The 20,934-nt window shown below is 43.4% G+C and overlaps 1 protein-coding gene across 1 annotated transcript; it reads right to left on the bottom strand.

Moving 5' to 3' along the window:
• Nucleotides 1–4,280: 4,280 nt before the first annotated feature.
• Nucleotides 4,281–20,835, bottom strand: LOC311137557 (proprotein convertase subtilisin/kexin type 4-like; the record flags this gene model as incomplete). The annotated part of the gene is made up of 10 exons (XM_084172074.1): nt 4,281–4,402; nt 4,700–4,803; nt 4,910–5,010; nt 5,957–6,163; nt 6,312–6,484; nt 6,594–6,682; nt 6,803–6,879; nt 20,336–20,458; nt 20,625–20,720; nt 20,824–20,835. The coding sequence occupies 10 exons, from the start codon at nt 20,833–20,835 to the stop codon at nt 4,281–4,283; spliced, it is 1,104 nt and encodes a 367-aa protein (XP_084028200.1).
• Between the last annotated feature and the right edge of the window lie 99 nt (nt 20,836–20,934).

The raw sequence follows: 20,934 nt of genomic DNA, 5'->3' as shown, positions 1-20,934 counted from the left end.
GCTTCTTCACCTGCGGGATCGTATGAGACCAGCCACCCAGACAGCTGATGAAACTGAGGAGTATTTCTGTCTGTAATAAAGCCCTTTTGTGGGGAAAAACTCATTCTGATTGGCTGGGCCTGGCTCCCCAGTGGGTGGGCCTATGCCCTCCCAGGCCCACCCATGGCTGCGCCCCTGCCCAGTCAAGTTAAAATCCATAGATTAGGGCCTAATGAATGTATTTAATTTGGCTGATTTCATTACAGTGGGGGAAAAAAGTATTTAGTCAGCCACCAATTGTGCAAGTTCTCCCACTTAAAAAGATGAGAGAGGCCTGTAATTTTCATCATAGGTACACGTCAACTATGACAGACAAAATGAGAGAAAAAAAATCCAGAAAATCACAATATAGGATTTTTAATGAATTTATTTGCAAATTATGGTGGAAAATAAGTATTTGGTCAATAACAAAACTTTCTCAATACTTTGTTATATACCCTTTGTTGGCAATGACACAGGTCAAACATTTTCTGTAAGTCTTCACAAGGTTTTCACACACTGTTGCTGGTATTTTGGCCCATTCCTCCATGCAGATCTCCTCTAGAGCAGTGATGTTTTGGGGCTGTCGCTGGGCAACACGGACTTTCAACTCCCTCCAAAGATTTTCTATGGGGTTGAGATCTGGAGACTGGCTAGGCTACTCCAGGACCTTGAAATGCTTCTTACGAAGCCACTCCTTCGTTGCCCGGGCGGTGTGTTTGGGATCATTGTCATGCTGAAAGACCCAGCCACGTTTCATCTTCAATGCCCTTGCTGATGGAAGGAGGTTTTCACTCAAAATCTCACGATACATGGCCCCATTCATTCTTTCCTTTACACGGATCAGTCGTCCTGGTCCCTTTGCAGAAAAACAGCCCCAAAGCATGATGTTTCCACCCCCATGCTTCACAGTAGGTATGGTGTTCTTTGGATGCAACTCAGCATTCTTTGTCCTCCAAACACGACGAGTTGAGTTTTTACCAAAAAGTTATATTTTGGTTTCATCTGACCATATGACATTCTCCCAATCCTCTTCTGGATCATCCAAATGCACTCTAGCAAACTTCAGACGGGCCTGGACATGTACTGGCTTAAGCAGGGGGACACGTCTGGCACTGCAGGATTTGAGTCCCTGGCGGCGTAGTGTGTTACTGATGGTAGGCTTTGTTACTTTGGTCCCAGCTCTCTGCAGGTCATTCACTAGGTCCCCCCGTGTGGTTCTGGGATTTTTGCTCACCGTTCTTGTGATCATTTTGACCCCACGGGGTGAGATCTTGCGTGGAGCCCCAGATCGAGGGAGATTATCAGTGGTCTTGTATGTCTTCCATTTCCTAATAATTGCTCCCACAGTTGATTTCTTCAAACCAAGCTGCTTACCTATTGCAGATTCAGTCTTCCCAGCCTGGTGCAGGTCTACAATTTTGTTTCTGGTGTCCTTTGACAGCTCTTTGGTCTTGGCCATAGTGGAGTTTGGAGTGTGACTGTTTGAGGTTGTGGACAGGTGTCTTTTATACTGATAACAAGTTCAAACAGGTGCCATTAATACAGGTAACGAGTGGAGGACAGAGGAGCCTCTTAAAGAAGAAGTTACAGGTCTGTGAGAGCCAGAAATCTTGCTTGTTTGTAGGTGACCAAATACTTATTTTCCACCATAATTTGCAAATAAATTCATTAAAAATCCTACAATGTGATTTTCTGGATTTTTTTCTCCTCAATTTGTCTGTCATAGTTGACATGTACCTATGATGAAAACTACAGGCCTCTCTCATCTTTTTAAGTGGGAGAACTTGCACAATTGGTGGCTGACTAAATACTTTCTTTCCCCACTGTATATGAACTGTAACTCAGTAAAATCGTTAATTGTCGCATTTTGCGTTTATTTTTGTTCAGTATAAATTCAGGGTATGATTAATGTTGCTGCCTACCTTCACAGCTGCCATCAGAGTTCCCCACTGCACATTGCTGTATCACTGCCCTCTCCATGCAACGGCCTGTCATGCGTTCATCTGTCCCATGCAACTCTAGATGAAATTTCAACAGGATGCCTATGGACAAAGAAAAAATAAACAAGTTGGTGCTAGAGTACATTGTAGAAAATGTCCATTGCACAATGTAAAGCATACAAATCCTGACCTAAATTGTAATTGTGTGAGAAACTAGGGAACAAAAACAAATAATTTTCATGTCATGAGTAGTATCTTTCGATGAGGTGTGAGTTTGAACAGGAAGGCCTAATAAAGAAGCAAGCGAGAGCCAAACAGAATGCCAGCCTCTGACATTTACATTTGAGTCATTTAGCAGACGCTCTTATCCAGAGCGACTTACAGTTAGCGAGTGCATACATTTTCATACTGGCCCCCCATGGGAAACGAACCCACAACCCTGGCGTTGCAAGCGCCATGCTCTACCAACTGAGCTACAGGGGGGCCTATGTTTCTGTTTCTAATTAGATGTTATGTGTACTATTTCTTTCTGCCATTAACGAATTGAAATACCAGAGATGAAGTTTAAGACCCTCGCTGTGTTATTGGAGTTGACACCTTAAATTGCAACATCTTTGTTTTTGTCAGTGTGAGAATGAATGCTGAAGTCAGTGTACCTCTGTTAGTTGAATCTCGGTTTTCTATCCGTAGAACCCAATAGCCGGAGGGATCCTCATCCCAGCAGTGTATACTCATGAAGGCCCAGTCTGAGAAACCTGTAGACGTTTTATCGTAAAGCCTGTGAAGCAACATTGGATTGGAATATTTTAGTACACTGAAGAAAAGATAGGTCACACTTGGACCTGTTGTTGCATACTGAAACCCTGATACTTCACCATTATGCCGTATGTATAATATTTATTCTACCTTATGACAACAGTGTGTATATGCTTTCCTACTTTATGTATTTTTTATTTCTTTTTCTTTTTCTGGGGTTGGGGGTAGATCAACTTCCATCAATGTAATTGTCTGCATCATTTCCAATCCCTCAAATGTTTTTGTAAATATACATACAGTGAGGGAAAAAAGTATTTGATCCCCTGCTGATTTTGTACGTTTGCCCACTGACAAAGAAATTATCAGTCTATAATTTTAATGGTAGGTTTATTTGAACAGTGAGAGACAGAATAACAACAAAAAAATCCAGAAAAACGCATGTAATAAATGTTATAAATTGATTTGCATTTTAATGAGGGAAATAAGTATTTGACCCCTCTGCAAAACATGACTTAGTACTTGGTGGCAAAACCCTTGTTGGCAATCACAGAGGTCAGACGTTTCTTGTGGTTGGCCACCAGGTTTGCACACATCTCAGGAGGTATTTTGTCCCACTCCTCTTTGCAGATCTTCTCCAAGTCATTAAGGTTTCGAGGCTGACGTTTGGCAACTCGAACCTTCAGCTCCCTCCACAGATTTTCTATGGGATTAAGGTCTGGAGACTGGCTTGGCCACTCCAGGACCTTAATGTGCTTCTTCTTGAGCCACTCCTTTGTTGCCTTGGCCGTGTGTTTTGGATCATTGTCACGCTGGAATACCCATTCACGACCCATTTTCAATGCCCTGGCTGAGGGAAGGAGGTTCTCACCCAAGATTTGACGGTACATGGCCCCGTCCATCGTCCCTTTGATGCAGTGAAGTTGTCCTGTCCCCTTAGTAGAAAAACACCCCCAAAGCACAATGTTTCCACCTCCATGTTTGACGGTGGGGATGGTGTTCTTGGGGTCATAGGCAGCATTCCTCCTCCTCCCAACACGGCGAGTTGAGTTGATGCCAAATAGCTCGATTTTGGTCTCATCTGACCACAACTGTAGGTCAGTGTAGGTCAGTGTAAGACGGGCCTGGATGTGCTCCAGAGACAGAATCCAGCTTTCACATTCCACCTCAATGTCAGTTTCCTGCGGAGTTCACTGTCAGACAGACAGAGCATCAGGTATAACAAATCTAACTGGCCAAGTTGGTATTATGAATTAGTGGAATTACTTTATTAGTGGTGGCTGGTGGGAGGAGCTATAGGACGGCCTCATTGTAATGGCTGGAATGGAATGGTATCAAACACCGCACATATGGAAATCACGTTTGACTACGTTCCATGTATTGCATCCCAGCCATTACAATGAGCCCGTCCTATAGCTCCTCCCACCAGCCTCCACTTCTGTTCATGCTCAAGAAAATCTGAATATCATGTTTATGTTTACTGTAAACCGCTGTAGAACACACTGATAAGTGGCTGTTTTCCTACTAACTATCCATAAGTGAGATGAAAGGGCAAGGGTGTTTTCCTTACATGGCTCTGGTAATGAGGTCAATGGTGCATTTCCTTTTAGGTCTGACTGCTTTCCATTTACTGGCCAAGTCCACAAGTCTCCCTGCATCCAGTAGCCCATATCCATAGTAATGGCTGACTACAATAAAGCAAATCAGGTGTATGATGTTATAGCTGCGTTTTCACAGGAGCCCTATTCTTATATTTTTTCCACTAATTGGTCTTTTGACCAATCACATCAGATCTTTTTCAGAGCGGATCTGATTGGTCAAAAGACCAATTAGTGAAAATAATATCAGAATTGGGCTGACTGTCTAAACGCAGCCCAGTTCACTAATTCCAACTCAATTTCAGGCCCTACAGTCTAGCAAATCACATCAAAGTTTCCCTAAATGGTCAACTACCTAACACTAGAAGGTAGTGCTTTGTGTCTCACCAGGTCTTCCGACACCATTGGTCCGCCAATCATGCGTTTGAAGATCTGCCGGTCTAGATGCTCGCACCACGAGGTGTTGCACATCACGCCAGTTAAGTGTCGGGCTGTGAGAGAAGTTGGGATATTATCATCTTTCTCGATGACACAAAGCCTCAAACTTACAACAAATAGGTTATTGAGTTACAGGTACAGAGACAAGGGAATGGTTACTTTGCCTCCAGAGCCAGTGCAATGATCCCAGCAGCCAGAGGGGCAGAGGCAGAGGTCCCAGTATGGTCTGAGGTGCAAGACTGATGCAGGTCGGTGGTGACCTGAAAGGGAAACAACATCTAGGTATTTTGTTGAGGCTTTGCTTACTGTCAGAGGAAGGCCCTAAAAATTGTCAGACTCCAGCCACCCTAGTCATGGACTGTTCTCTCTGCTACCACACGGTAAGCGGTACCGGAGCGCCAAGTCTAGGTCCAAAAGGCTTCTTAACAGCTTCTACCCCCAATCCATAAGACTCCTGAACAGCTAATCATGGCTACCCGGACTATTTGCATTGTCCCCCCCACCCCCTCTTTTACGCTGCTGCTACTCTGTTTATTATTTACATTTACATTTTAGTCATTTAGCAGACGCTCTTATCCAGAGCGACTTACAGGAGCAATTAGGGTTAAGTGCCTTGCTCAAGGGCACATTTACGTCATTTAGCAGACGCTCTTATCCAGAGCGACTCACCAATTGGTGCGTTCACCCTATAGCCAGTGGGATAACCACTTTAACTCTACCCACATGTACATATTACCCCAATTACCTCGACTAACTCTGTACCGGTACCCCCTGTATATAGCCTCCCTACTGTTATTTTATTTTACTGCTGCTCTTTAATTATTTGCTATTTTTATTTTTTACTTATCTATTTTTTACTTAACATTTTTTTTCTTCTTAAAACTGCATTATTGGTTAAGGGCTTGTAAGTAAGCATTTCACTGTAAGGTCTACACCTGTTGTTTTCGGCGCATGTGGCAAATAAAATGTCATTTCATTTGTTGCTGTAGATGGTAAATGTGAGATAAATATAGACCTTTTTCAAGTTCCACACGTCTTCAGCAGCCTTTTGCATTTATGTGACTACTTTTTAAGCATGATTAATCTAAAGCTAAACTAGTCAAAGATTTAACAGAATGCTTTGTCACTCTAAATGCATATTTTAAAAGAAATTATATGAATGTTGAAAACACTAACATGGGATGAGTTGGGGAAAAAGACACTTACAATTCTGCGGTGATGAAAGCTGCCACCACTGTAGGTAGTTGTTAGAATGGCAGAGCAGGGTTCACTGTAGAAGGGCAGAGTTCCCCTCTCAGTGGTACTACCAACAGACAACGTGTAAATGCTATTGGTGTAGCCGTTGCAGTTGTCAAAGCTGGCGCCCCCATTGCCTGAAGCCCAGATGTAAATGGAACCCAAGCCACCTCGGCCCTGTAAGGTATTGAATGTGTTTAAGACTCATTGTATGATCTTACTGCTCTAGTTGCCATGCCGATTACATTGTTTCACCTTATCTAACAAAATTGACAATACTGATGAAACAGGTAATATAGGATGACCGGTACAAGTTGTGCCATACATTGGTAATGCCTCTGATAAAGGCTTCTTGGGCTAATGTGTTTGGCCCCTCCAAATTCGTCCCCAAATCTTCAGGTCCCCAGCTAGAGCTGTAGATGTCAATGTGCTGCTGATTGAAATGTAAGGACATGGCTTCTATCAGGTCAGTCACTTGTCCATCCAACATCCGAACTCCTGGACAAAACAGAAAAGGCCAGGATGAAAATGAAAGCAGGATAATTACCGTACTGTTCTGTATGCTATTAACAGAGAGAGAATGAGTGAATGTATGGGTAATACTTGCCTCCGATCTTGGCCTGATATGCCACTCCAACCCCACACACTCCATTATTTGCCACCGCTGCCACCACCCCAGCACACCGTGTTCCATGCCTATGGAGCAGAGGACAAAAGGGGTTCATCCATTCAGAATGTCGTCACATAGTTCCCTTCATACATGCTACATTATATAATATCTTGCATTAAAATCCTAATAACATCACATCAAATTACCTCTTCGGTCTGGTCAGAGAGTATTGAGTGTCTGGGTTGGGGTCATTATCATTCATGTCATAGCTAGCCTGTGGATCCTCCAGGTACAATGCAATACATTAGGTCTTTATAAGGATAATTTGCCACTTGTCTTTTTTTATTTTTTTATAATATTTTATTTGTCTTTTTCAACAACAAAACATTTACACCAAATACTAACATACACATACGAACAACAACTTACAGACGCACATAAACAACGACTACATCTCCTCTGGCCAGACCTGCATGCTCACACCTCCATCCCTAGTGCCTGCATTAATGTTTGCCACATGGCCTTAAATTGTACCGATTTGTTTTTCTTGGTCGCCCATGCTATTTCAATAATTAGATTTTTCCATTGTGTTAATGACTAACAAATCACAATCATGTGCCTACAATATTAATCTTAATAAGCAAAGCAGTCAGAAGCTGATTATTCAGTCAACCTTTTTATCTGTTCTTGATTATGGTGATATTATTTATCAAAGTGAAGCTGCTACTAATCTTAAACCTTCGGATGTCATCTACCATTGTGCCCTTCGGTTTGTTACAGGTGACTGTTTTGATACGCATCACTGCATCCTGTATCAATAGGTTGGCTGGACTTTGTTAAAGACCTGTACAGTGAGGGAAAAAAGTATTTGATCCCCTGCTGATTTTGTACGTTTGCCCACTGACAAAGAAATGATCAGTCTATAATTTTAATGGTAGGTTTATTTGAACTGTGAGAGACAGAATAACAACAAAAAAATCCAGAAAAATGCATGTCAAAAATGTTATAAATTGATTTGCATTTTAATGAGGGAAATAAGCATTTGACCCCATCTCAATCAGAAAGATTTCTGGCTCCCAGGTGTCTTTTATACAGGTAACGAGCTGAGATTAGGAGCACACTCTTAAAGGGAGTGCTCCTAATCTCAGCTTGTTACCTGTATAAAAGACACCTGTCCACAGAAGCAATCAATCAATCAGATTCCAAACTCTCCACCATGGCCAAGACCAAAGTGCTCTCCAAGGATGTCAGTGACAAGATTGTAGACCTACACAAGGCTGGAATGGGCTACAAGACCATCGCCAAGCAGCTTGGTGAGAAGGTGACAACAGTTGGTGCGATTATTCGCAAATGGAAGAAACTCAAAATAACTGTCAATCTCCCTCGGCCTGGGGCTCCATGCAAGATCTCACCTCGTGGAGTTGCAATGATCATGAGAACGGTGAGGAATCAGCCCAGAACTACACGGGAGGATCTTGTCAATGATCTCAAGGCAGCTGGGACCATAGTCAACAAGAAAACATTTGGTAACACACTATGCCGTGAAGGACTGAAATCCTGCAGCGCCCGCAAGGTCCCCCTGCTCAAGAAAGCACTTATACAGGGCCGTCTGAAGTTTGCCAATGAACATCTGAATGATTCAGAGGAGAACTGGGTGAAAGTGTTGTGGTCAGATGAGACCAAAATGGAACTCTTTGGCATCAACTCAACTCGCCGTGTTTGGAGGAGGAGGAATGCTGTCTATGACCCCAAGAACACCATCCCTACCGTCAAACATGGAGGTGGAAACATTATGCTTTGGGGGTGTTTTTCTGCTAAGGGGACAGGACAACTTCACCGCATCAAAGGGACGATGGACGGGGCCATGTACCGTCAAATCTTGGGTGAGAACCTCCTTCCCTCAGCCAGGACATTGAAAATGGGTCGTGGATGGGTATTCCAGCATGACAATGACCGAAAACACATGGCCAAGGCAACAAAGGAGTGGCTCAAGAAGAAGCACATTAAGGTCCTGGAGTGGCCTAGCCAGTCTCCAGACCTTAATTCCATAGAAAATCTGTGGAGGGAGCTGAAGGTTCGAGTTGCCAAACGTCAGCCTCGAAACCTTAATGACTTGGAGAAGATCTGCAAAGAGGAGTGGAACAAAATCCCTCCTGAGATGTGTGAAAACCTGGTGGCCAACTACAAGAAACGTCTGACCTCTGTGATTGCCAACAAGGGTTTTGCCACCAAGTACTAAGTCTTGTTTTGCAGAGGGGTCAAATACTTATTTCCCTAATTAAAATGCAAATCAATTTATTAAAACATGCGTTTTTCTGGATTTTTTAGTTATTTTTAGTTATTCTTTATTTTTACTATTTTCTACATTGTAGAATAATAGTGAAGACATCAAAACTATGAAATAACACATATGGAATCATGTAGTAACCAAAAAGGTGTTAAACAAATCAAAATATTTTAGATTCTTCAAAGTAGCCAGCCTTTGCCTTGATGACAGCTTTGCACACTCTTGGCAAAGGATCTTGAAGGAGTTAACACATATGCTGAGCACTTGATGGCTGCATTTCCTTCACTCTGCGGTCCAACTCATTCCAAACTATCTCAATTGGGTTGAGGTTGGGTGATTGTGGAGGCCATGTCATCTGATGCAGCACTCCATCACTCTCCTTCTTCGTCAAATAGCGCTTACACAGCCTGGAGGTGTGTTGGGTCATTGTCCTGTTGAAAAACAAATGATAGTCCCACTAAGCGCAAACCAGATGGGATGGTGTATCGCTGCAGAATGCTGTGGTAGCCATGCTGGTTAGTGTGCCTTGAATTCTAAATAAATCCCAGAGAGTGTCACCAGCAAAGCACCCCCACACCTCCTCCTCCATGCTTCATGGTGGGAACTACACATGCGGAGATCATCCGTTCACCTACTCTGCGTCTCACAAAGACACGCCGGTTGGAACCAAAAACCTCAAATTTGGACTCATCAGACCAAAGGACAGATTTCCACCGGTCTATTGTCCATTGCTCGTGTTTCTTGGCTCAAGCAAGTCTCTTCTTCGACCATGAAGGCCTGATTCATGCAGTCTCCTCTGAACAGTTGATGTTGATGTGTCTGTTACTTGAACTCTCTGAAGCATTTATTTGGGCTGCAATTTCTGAGGCTGGTAACGCTAATGAACTTATCCTCTGCAGCAGAGGTAACTCTGGGTCTTCCTTTCCTGTGGCGGTCCTTATGCGAGCCAGTTTCATCATAGCGCTTGATGGTTTTTGCGACTGCACTTGAAGAAACTTTCAAAGTTCTTGAAATGTTCTGGATTGACTGACCTTCATATCTTAAAGTAATGATGGACTGTCGTTTCTCTTTGCTTATTTGAGCTGTTCCTGCCATAATATGGACTTGGTCTTTTACCAAATAAGGCTATCTTCTGTATACCCTCCCTACCTTGTCACAACACAACTGACTAGCTCAAACGCATTAAGAAGGAAAGAAATTCCACAAATTAACTTTTAACAAAGCACACCTGTTAATTGAAATGAATTCCAGGTGACTACCTCATGGAGCTGGTTGAGAGAATGCCAAGAGTGTGCAAAGCTGTCATCAATGCAAAGGGTGGCTCCTTTGAAGAATCTCAAATAACATATTTTGATTTGTTTAACACTTTTTTGGTTACTACATGATTCCATATGTGTTATTTCATAGTTTTGATGTCTTCACTATTATTGTACAATAATAGTAAAAATAAAGAAAAACCCTGGAATGAGTAGGTGTGTCCAAACTTTTGACTGGTACTGTATATACAATTGAAGTCGGAAGTTTACATACACTTAGGTTGGAGTTATTAAAACTCATTTTTCAACCACTCCACACATTTCTTGTTAACAAACTATAGTTTTGGCAAGTCCGTTAGGACATCTACTTTGTGCATGACAGAAGTAATTTTTCCAAAAATTGTTTACAGACAGATTATTTCACTTATAATTCACTGTATCAATCAATTTTCAATCAATTTTATTTTATATAGCCCTTCTTACATCAGCTAATATCTCGAAGTGCTGTACAGAAACCCAGCCTAAAACCCCAAACAGCTAGTAATGCAGGTGTAGAAGCACGGTGGCTAGGAAAAACTCCCTAGAAAGGCCAAAACCTAGGAAGAAACCTAGAGAGGAACCAGGCTATGAGGGGTGGCCAGTCCTCTTCTGGCTGTGCCGGGTGGAGATTATAACAGAACCATGCCAAGATGTTCAAAAATGTTCATAAGTGACAAGCATGGTCAAATAATAATCAGGAATAAATCTCAGTTGGCTTTTCATAGCCGATCATTAAGAGTTGAAAACAGCAGGTCTGGGACAGGTAGGGGTTCCATAACCGCAGGCAGAACAGTTGAAACTGGAATAGCAGCAAGGCCAGGCGGACTGGGGACAGCAAGGAGTCACCACGGCCGGTAGTCCCGACGTATGGTCCTAGGGCTCAGGTCTCTCAGTTGGCTTTTCATAGCCGATCATTAAGAGTTGAAAACAGCAGGTCTGGGACAGGTAGGGGTTTCGTAACCGCAGGCAGAACAGTTGAAACTGGAATAGCAGCAAGGCCAGGCGGACTGGGGACAGCAAGGTGTCATCATGCCCGGTAGTCCTGACGTATGGTCCTAGGGCTCAGGTTCTCAGAGAGAAAGAGAGAACGAGAGAATTAGAGAGAGCATACTTAAATTCACACAGGACACTGGATAAGACAGGAGAAGTACTCCAGGTATAACCAACTAACCCCAGCCCCCCGACACATAAACTACTGCAGCATAAATACTGGAGGCTGAGACAGGAGCGGTCCGGAGACACTGTGGCCCCATCCGAAGAAACCCCCGGACAGGGCCAAACAGGAAGGATATAACCCCACCCACTCTGCCAAAGCACAGCCCCCGCACCACTAGAGGGATATCCTCAACCACCAACTTACAATCCTGAGACAAGGCCGAGTATAGCCCACAGAGGTCTCCACCACAGCACAAACCAAGGGGGGGCGCCAACCCAGACAGGAAGATCACGTCAGTAACTCAACCCACTCAAGTGACGCACCCCTCCTAGGGACGGCATGAAAGAGCACCAGCAAGCCAGTGACTCAGCCCCTGTAACAGGGTTAGAGGCAGAGAACCCCAGTGGAGAGAGGGGAACCGGCCTGGCAGAGACAGCAAGGGCTGTTCGTTGCTCCAGAGCCTTTCCGTTCACCTTCACACTCCTGGGCCAGACTACACTCAATCATATGACCTACTGAAGAGATAAGTCTTCAGTAAAGACTTAAAGGTTGAGACCGAGTCTGCGTCTCTCACATGGGTAGGCAGACTGTTCCATAAAAATGGAGATCTATAGGAGAAAGCCCTGCCTCCCGCTGTTTGCTTAGAAATTCTAGGGACAATTAGGAGGCCTGCGTCTTGTGACCGTAGCGTACGTATTGGTATGTACGGCAGGACCAACTCGGAAAGATAGGTAGGAGCAAGCCCATGTAACGCTTTATAGGTTAACAGTAAAACCTTGAAATCAGCCCTTGCCTTAACAGGAAGCCAGTGTAGGGAAGCTAGCACTGGAGTAATATGATCAAATTTCTTGGTTCTAGTCAGGATTCTAGCAGCCGTATTTAGCACTAACTGAAGTTTATTTAGTGCTTTATCCGGGTAGCCGGAAAGTAGAGCATTGCAGTAGTCTAACCTAGAAGTAACAAATGCATGGATTAATTTTTCTGCATCATTTTTGGACAGAAAATTTCTGATTTTTGCAATGTTACGTAGATGGAAAAAAGCTGTCCTTGAAACAGTCTTGATATGTTCGTCAAAAGAGAGATCAGGGTCAAGAGTAACGCCGAGGTCCTTCACAGTTTTATTTGAGACGACTTTACAACCATCAAGATGAATTGTCAGATTTAACAGAAGATCTCTTTGTTTCTTGGGACCTAGAACAAGCATCTCTGTTTTGTCCGAGTTTAAAAGTAGAAAGTTTTCAGCCATCCACTTCCTTATGTCTGAAACACAGGCTTCTAGCGAGGGCAATTTTGGGGCTTCACCATGTTTCATTGAAATGTACAGCTGTGTGTCATCCGCATAGCAGTGAAAGTTAACATTATGTTTTCGAATAACATCCCCAAGAGGTAAAATATATAGTGAAAACAATAGTGGTCCTAAAACGGAACCTTGAGGAACACCGAAATGTACAGTTGATTTGTCGGAGGACAGACCATTCACAGAGACAAACTGATATCTTTCCGACAGGTAAGATCTAAACCAGGCCAGAACTTGTCCGTGTAGACCAATTTGGGTTTCCAGTCTCTCCAAAAGAATGTGGTGATCGATGGTGTCAAAGGCAGCACTAAGGTCTAGTAGCACGAGGACAGATGCAGAGCCTCGGTCTGATGCCATTAAAAGGTCATTTACCACCTTCACAAGTGCAGTCTCAGTGCTATGATGGGGTCTAAAACCAGACTGAAGCATTTCGTATACATTGTTTGTCTTCAGAAAGGCAGTGAGTTGCTGCGCAACAGCTTTTTCTAAAATTTTTGAGAGGAATGGAAGATTCGATATAGGCCGATAGTTTTTTATATTTTCCGGGTCAAGGTTTGGCTTTTTCAAGAGAGGCTTTATCACTGCCACTTTTAGTGAGTTTGGTACACATCCGGTGGATAGAGAGCTGTTTATTATGTTCAACATAGGAGGGCCAAGCACAGGAAGCAGCTCCTTCAGCAGTTTAGTAGGAATAGGATCCAGTATGCAGCTTGAAGGTTTAGAGGCCATGATTATTTTCATCATTGTGTCAAGAGATATAGTACTAAAACACTTAAGTGTCTCTCCCGATCCCAGGCCCTCGCAGAGCTGTGCAGATCCAGGACAGCTAAGCCCTGGAGGAATACGCAGATTCAAAGAGGAGTCCGTAATTTGCTTTCTAATGGTCATGATCTTTTCCTCAAAGAAGTTCATGAATTTATTACTGCTGAAGTGAAAGCCATCCTCTCTTGGGGAATGCTGCTTTTTAGTTAGCTTTGCAACAGTATCAAAAAGAAATTTTGGATTGTTCTTATTTTCCTCGATTAAGTTGGAAAAGTAGGATGATCGAGCAGCAGTGAGGGCTCTTCGGTACTGCACGGTACTGTCTTTCCAAGCTAGTCGGAAGACTTCCAGTTTGGTGTGGCGCCATTTCCGTTCCAATTTCCTGGAAGCTTGCTTCAAAGCTCGGGTATTTTCTGTATACCAGGGAGCTAGTTTCTTATGACAAATGTTTTTCGTTTTTAGGGGTGCAACTGCATCTAGGGTATTGCGCAAGGTTAAATTGAGTTCCTCAGTTAAGTGGTTAACTGATTTTTGTCCTCTGACGTCCTTGGGTAGGCAGAAGGAGTCTGGAAGGGCATCAAGGAATTTTTGTGTTGTCTGAGAATTTATAGCACGACTTTTGATGCTCCTTGGTTGGGGTCTGAGCAGATTATTTGTTGCGATTGCAAACGTAATAAAATGGTGGTCCGATAGTCCAGGATTTTGTGGAAAAACATTAAGATCTACAACATTTATTCCATGGGACAAAACTAGGTCCAGAGTATGACTGTGGCAGTGAGTAGGTCCAGAGACATGTTGGACAAAACCCACTGAGTCGATGATGGCTCCGAAATACTTTTGGAGTGGGTCTGTGGACTTCTCCATGTGAATATTAAAATCACCAAAAATTAGAATATGATCTGCTATGACTACAAGGTCTGATAGGAATTCAGGAAACTCAGAGAGGAACGCTGTATATGGCCCAGGAGGCCTGTAAACAGTAGCTATAAAAAGTGATTGAGTAGGCTGCATAGATTTCATGACTAGAAGCTCAAAAGACGAAAACGCCATTTTTTTTTTTGTAAATTGAAATTTGCTATCGTAAATGTTAGCAACACCTCCGCCTTTGCGGGATGCACGGGGAATATGGTCACTAGTGTAACCAGGAGGTGAGGCCTCATTTAACACAGCAAATTCATCAGGCTTAAGCCATGTTTCAGTCAGGCCAATCACATCAAGATTATGATCAGTGATTAGTTCATTGACTATGACTGCCTTTGAAGTGAGGGATCTAACATTAAGTAACCCTATTTTGAGATGTGAGGTATCACGATCTCTTTCAATAATGGCAGGAATGGAGGAGGTCTTTATCCTAATAAGATTGCTAGGGTGAACACCGCCATGTTTAGTTTTGCCCAACCTAGGTCGAGGCACAGACACAGTCTCAATGGGTATGGCTGAGCTGACTACACTGACTGTGCTATTGGCAGACTCCACTAAGCTGGCAGGTTGGCTAACAGCCTGCTGCCTGGCCTGCACCCTATTTCACTGTGGGGCTAGAGGAGTTAGAGCCCTATCTATGTTGGTAGATAAGAGGAGAGCACCCCTCCAGCTAGGATGGAGTCCGTCACTCCTCAGCAGGTCAGGCTTGATCCTGTTTGTGGTTGAGTCCCAGAAAGAGGGCCAATTATCCACAAATTCTATCTTTTGGGAGGGGCAGAAAACAGTTTTCAACCAGCGATTGAGTGCTGAGACTCTGCTGTAGAGCTCGTCACTTCCCCTAACTGGGAGGGGGCCAGAGACAATTACTCGATGCCGACACATCTTTCTAGCTGATTTACACGCTGAAGCTATGTTGCACTTGGTGACCTCTGACTGTTTCATCCTAACATCGTTGGTGCCGACGTGGATAACAATATCTCTATACTCTCTACACTCGCCAGTTTTAGCTTTAGCCAGCACCATCTTTAGATTAGCCTTAACGTCGGTAGCCCTGCCCCCTGGTAAACAGTGTATGATCGCTGGGTGATTCGTTTTAAGTCTAATACTGCGGGTAATGGAGTCGCCAATGACTAGGGTTTTCAATTTGTCAGAGCTAATGGTGGGAGCCTTCGGCGTCTCAGACCCCGTAACGGGAGGAGTAGAGACTAGAGAAGACTCAGACTCAGACTCCGACTCGCTACATAATGGGGAAAACCGGTTGAAAGTTTCTGTCGGCTGAATGAGCGACACCGGTTGAGCATTCCAACAGTATTTCCCTCCAGAAGCCATGAGAAAGTTGTCCGGCTGCGGGGACTGTGCGGGGGGATTTATACTAACGTTACTATCTGTACTTACTGGTGGCACAGACGCTGTTTCTTCCTTTCCTACACTGAAATTACCCTTGCCTAACGATTGCGTCTGAAGCTGGGCTTGTAGCACAGCTATTCTCGCCGTAAGGCGATCGTTCTCCTGTATATTATGAGTACAGCGACTGCAATTAGAAGACATCATGTTAATGTTACTACTTAGCTTCGGCTGTTGAAGATGTTGACGAACCATGTCCAGATAAAGCGTCCGGAGTGAAAAAGTTGAATAAGGGAAAAAAGTTGCGATGGAAAAAAGGAAAATAAAGTAAAGTAAAGTAAAGTTGGCAGCAAAAACGCACAGGAAAATGACTCTTCTGTCTCGGGATAAAACGTCCGGGGTGAAAAAGTTTAACGAAAAAAGATGAGTGAGGACAAAACTAAAAAGTTGGTAAATTTGTTGAACACAGAGATTGATTAAACGTTTATTAAAAGTAAAACGTGAATAGTTTGGCAGGTAGCCAAGTAGCAACAAACAGCACAGCAGCACGGAGACAATGCGGAAGCGAGACGGAAGTCACGTGCAGTCTGATGTCAAATTGGTCACAATTGTAGTGGGTCAGAAATGTACATACACTAAATTGACTGTGCCTTTAAACAGCTTGGAAAATTCAAAAAAATGTCATGGCTTTAGAAGCTTCTGATAGGCTAATTGATATCATTTGTCAATTGGAGGTGTACCTGTTGATGTACAGTGGGGAAAAAAAGTATTTAGTCAGCCACCAATTGTGCAAGTTCTCCCACTTAAAAAGATGAGAGAGGCCTGTAATTTTCATCATAGGTACACGTCAGCTATGACAGACAAAATGAGAAAAAAAATTCCAGAAAATCACATTGAAGGATTTTTAATGAATTTATTTGCAAATTATGGTGGAAAATAAGTATTTGGTCATCTACAAACAAGCAAGATTTCTGGCTCTCACAGACCTGTAACTTCTTCTTTAAGAGGCTCCTCTGTCCTCCACTCGTTACCTGTATTAATGGCACCTGTTTGAACTTGTTATCAGTATAAAAGACACCCGTCCACAACCTCAAACAGTCACACTCCAAACTCCACTATGGCCAAGACCAAAGAGCTGTCAAAGGACACCAGAAACAAAATTGTAGACCTGCACCAGGCTGGGAAGACTGAATCTGCAATAGGTAAGCAGTTTGGTTTGAAGAAATCAACTGTGGGAGCAATTATTAGGAAATGGAAGACATTCAAGACCACTGATAATCTCCCTCGATCTGGGGCTCCACGCAAGATCTCACCCCGTGGGGTCAAAATGATCACAAGAATGGTGAGCAAAAATCCCAGAACCACACAGGGGGACCTAGTGAATGACCTGCAGAGAGCTGGGACCAAAGTAACAAAGCCTACCATCAGTAACACACTACGCCGCCAGGGACTCAAATCCTGCAGTGCAAGACGTGTCCCCCTGCTTAAGCCAGTACATGTCCAGGCCCGTCTGAAGTTTGCTAGAGTGCATTTGGATGATCCAGAAGAGGATTGGGAGAATGTCAGATGAAACCAAAATATAACTTTTTGGTAAAAACTCAACTCGTCGTGTTTGGAAGACAAAGAATGCTGAGTTGCATCCAAAGAACACCATACCTACTGTGAAGCATGGGGGTGGAAACATCATGCTTTGGGGCTGTTTTTCTGCAAAGGGACCAGGACGACTGATCTGTGTAAAGGAAAGAATGAATGGGGCCATGTATCGTGAGATTTTGAGTGAAAACCTCCTTCCATCAGCAAGGGCATTGAATATGAAACGTGGCTGGGTCTTTCAGCATGACAATGATCCCAAACACACCGCCCGGGCAACGAAGGAGTGGCTTCGTAAGAAGTATTTCAAGGTCCTGGAGTGGCCTAGCCAGTCTCCTGATCTCAACCCCATAGAAAATCTTTGGAGGGAGTTGAAAGTCTGTGTTGCCCAGCGACAGCCCCAAAACATCACTGCTCTAGAGGAGATCTGCATTAAGGAATGGGCCAAAATAGCAGCAACAGTGTGTGAAAACCTTGTGAAGACTTACAGAAAACGTTTGACCTGTGTCATTGCCAACAAAGGGTATATAACAAAGTATTGAGAAACGTTTGTTATTGACCAAATACTTATTTTCCACCATAATTTGCAAATAAATTCATTAAAAATCCTACAATGTGATTTTCTGGATTTTTTTTCCTCATTTTGTCTGTCATAGTTGACGTGTACCTATGATGAAAATTACAGGCCTCTCTCATCTTTTTAAGTGGGAGAACTTGCACAATTGGTGGCTGACTAAATACTTTTTTTCCCCACTGTATTTCAAGGCCTACCTTCAAACTCGGTGCCTCTTTGCTTGACATCATGGGAAAATCAAAAGAAATCAGCCAAGACCTCAGAAAAAAATTTGTAGACCTCCACAAGTCTGGTTCATCTGTAGCTACCACGTTCATCTGTACAAACAATAGTACGCAAGTATAAACACCATGGGACCACGCAGCCGTCATACCGCTCAGGAAGGAGACGCGTTCTGTCTCCTAGAGCAGAACGTACTTTGGTGCGAAAAGTGCAAATCAATCCCAGAACAACAGCAAAGGACCTTGTGAAGATGCTGGAGGAAACAGGTACAAAAGTATCTATTTCCACTGTAAAACGAGTACTATATCGACATAAACTGAAAGGCCGCTCAGCAAGGAAGAAGCCACTGCTCCAAAACCGCCATAAAAAAGCCAGACTACGGTTTTGAGAAATGTCCTCTGGTCTGATGAAACAAAAATATAACTGTTTGGCCATAATGACCATCGTTATGTTTGGAGGAAAAAGGGGGTTGCTTGCAAGCCGAAGAACATCATCCCAACCGTGAAGCACGGGGGTGGCAGCATCATGCTATGGGGTGCTTTGCTGCTGGAGGGACTGGTGCACTTCACAAAATAGATGGCATCATGAGGAAGGAAAATTATGTGGATATATTGAAGCAACATCTCAAGACATCAGTCAGGAAGTTAAAGCTTGGTCGCAAATGGGTCTTCCAAATGGACAATGACCCCAAGCATACTTCCAAAGTTGTGGAAAATGGCTTAAGGACAACAAAGTCAAGGTATTGGAGTGGCCATCACAAAGCCCTGACCTCAATCCTATAGAAAATGTGTGGGCAGAACTGAAAAAGCGTGTGCGAGCAAGGAGGCCTACAAACCTGACTCAGTTACACTAGCTCTGTCAGGAGGAATGGGCCAAAATTCACCCAACTTATTGTGGGAAGCTTGTGGAAGGCTACCCGAAATGTTTGACCCAAGTTAAACAATTTAAAGGCAATGCTACCAAATACTAATTGAGTGTATGTAAACTTCTGACCCACTGGGAATGTGATGAAATAAATAAAAGCTGAAATAAATCATTCTCTCTACTATTATTCTGACATTTCACATTCTTAAAATATAGTGGTGATCCTAACTGACTTAAGACAGGGAATTTTTACTAGGATTAAATGTCAGGAATTGTGAAAAACTGAGTTTAGATGTATTTGGCTAAAGTGTATGTAAACTTCAGGCTTCAACTGTATATTAAAATACATAGAGTATAACGTGTATATTTCCCCCTTCTGATAACCAGGTGGCGAATCGCATCTCTGCATGTCTGGCAGACATATCAGTGTGGATGTCGGATCACCACCTCAAGATGAACCTCGGCAAGACGGAGCTGCTCTTCCTCCCGGGGAAGGACTGCCCGCTCCATGATCTCGCCATCACGGTTGACAACTCCATTGTGTCCTCCTCCCAGAGTGCAAAGAACTTTGGCATGACCCTGGACAACACTCTGTCGTTCTCCGCTAACATCAAAGCGGTGACCCGATCCTGCAGGTTCATGCTCTACAACATTCGCAGAGTACGACCCTACCTTACACAGAAAGCGGCACAGGTCCTAATCCAGGCACTTGTCATCTCCCGTCTGGATTACTGCAACTCGCTGTTGGCTGGGTTCCCTGCCTGTGCCATTAAACCCCTTAAACTTATCCAGAACGCAGCAGCCCATCTGGTGTTCAACCTTCCCAAGTTCTCTCATGTCACCCCGCTCCTCCACACACTCCACTGGCTTCCAGTTGAGGCTCACATCTACTACAAGACCATGGTGCTTGCCATACGGAGCTGTGAGGGGAACGGCACCTCCTTACCTTCAGGCTCTGATCAGACCCTACACCCAAACGAGGGCACTACGTTCATCCACCTCTGGCCAGCTAGCTCCCCTACCTCTACAGAAGCACAGTTCCCGCTCAGCCCAGTCAAAGCTATTCACTGCTCTGGCACCCCAATGGTGGAACAAGCTCCCCCACGACGCCAGGACAGCGGAGTCACTGACCACCTTCCGGAGACACTTGAAACCCTACCTCTTTAAGGAATACCTGGAATAGTATAAAGTAATCGTTCTTCCCCCACCCCCCATCAAAAAAAAATATATATATATATATTTATTTTTTAATTGAACAAAAAAAAAAAAAACATTTCAAAATAGTTTTAAAAAAATCATAAGTTGAATGCACCAATATAATATGTAAGTCGCTCTAGATAAGAGTGTCTGCTAAATTATGTAAATGTAATATTTATATTGTATTATACAGGGCGCATTTGTTTTAAAAAATCATAATAATAACTCACATAATTTTCAGCAAGGTCTGGGTGGCTTGTCTCTAGGCCATCGTCTAAGATGGACACCACCACTCCTTTTCCTGTGTAGCCTCGAGCCCATGCAGCCACCACATTCTGATCAAAGGCCTCACTCTGGAAAAGCAGATTGAACAAAATATTTTTTCAGTTTTAAAACGGGGATAACCATATGTTTTCACTCATGGCAGAAAAACCTCAAACAGGCTGAACAAAAATCTAAAGAGCTTCCATTATGGAAATAAACTTCAAACAAAAATGAAAGCATAATGTTGACATATACCAGGTACCACTGCTGATTGAAAAATGGATCAGTTGGTGTTGTGAAAGAGTGCCTCCTCTTTCTACTCCTTCCAGATTGCTGTGCAAACCAAAGCACCTAAGAAACAGAAAGTACATAATTACACTCATTACAATAAGAGCAATGCTGGGACTGGTTATACCCGCCAACTTTGGATAGTATTGACCTATTGGCTATTCACCTTAGGGTCCATTTTGAGTCGAAGATTATGCAAATAGTGTGCCTGCAATGATTGTTTTGCCACCTGTCTTTGCTCCATATGGTAATAGTTGCCATCTGGAAATATCTACAA

Source organism: Coregonus lavaretus (genome assembly GCF_964263955.1).
Source record: "Coregonus lavaretus genome assembly, chromosome: 11".
NCBI classification, from domain to species: Eukaryota; Metazoa; Chordata; class Actinopteri; order Salmoniformes; family Salmonidae; genus Coregonus; species Coregonus lavaretus.
The sequence above is the reverse complement of the archived record's forward strand: the minus strand, read 5'-3'. Positions and strand labels throughout refer to the sequence as shown.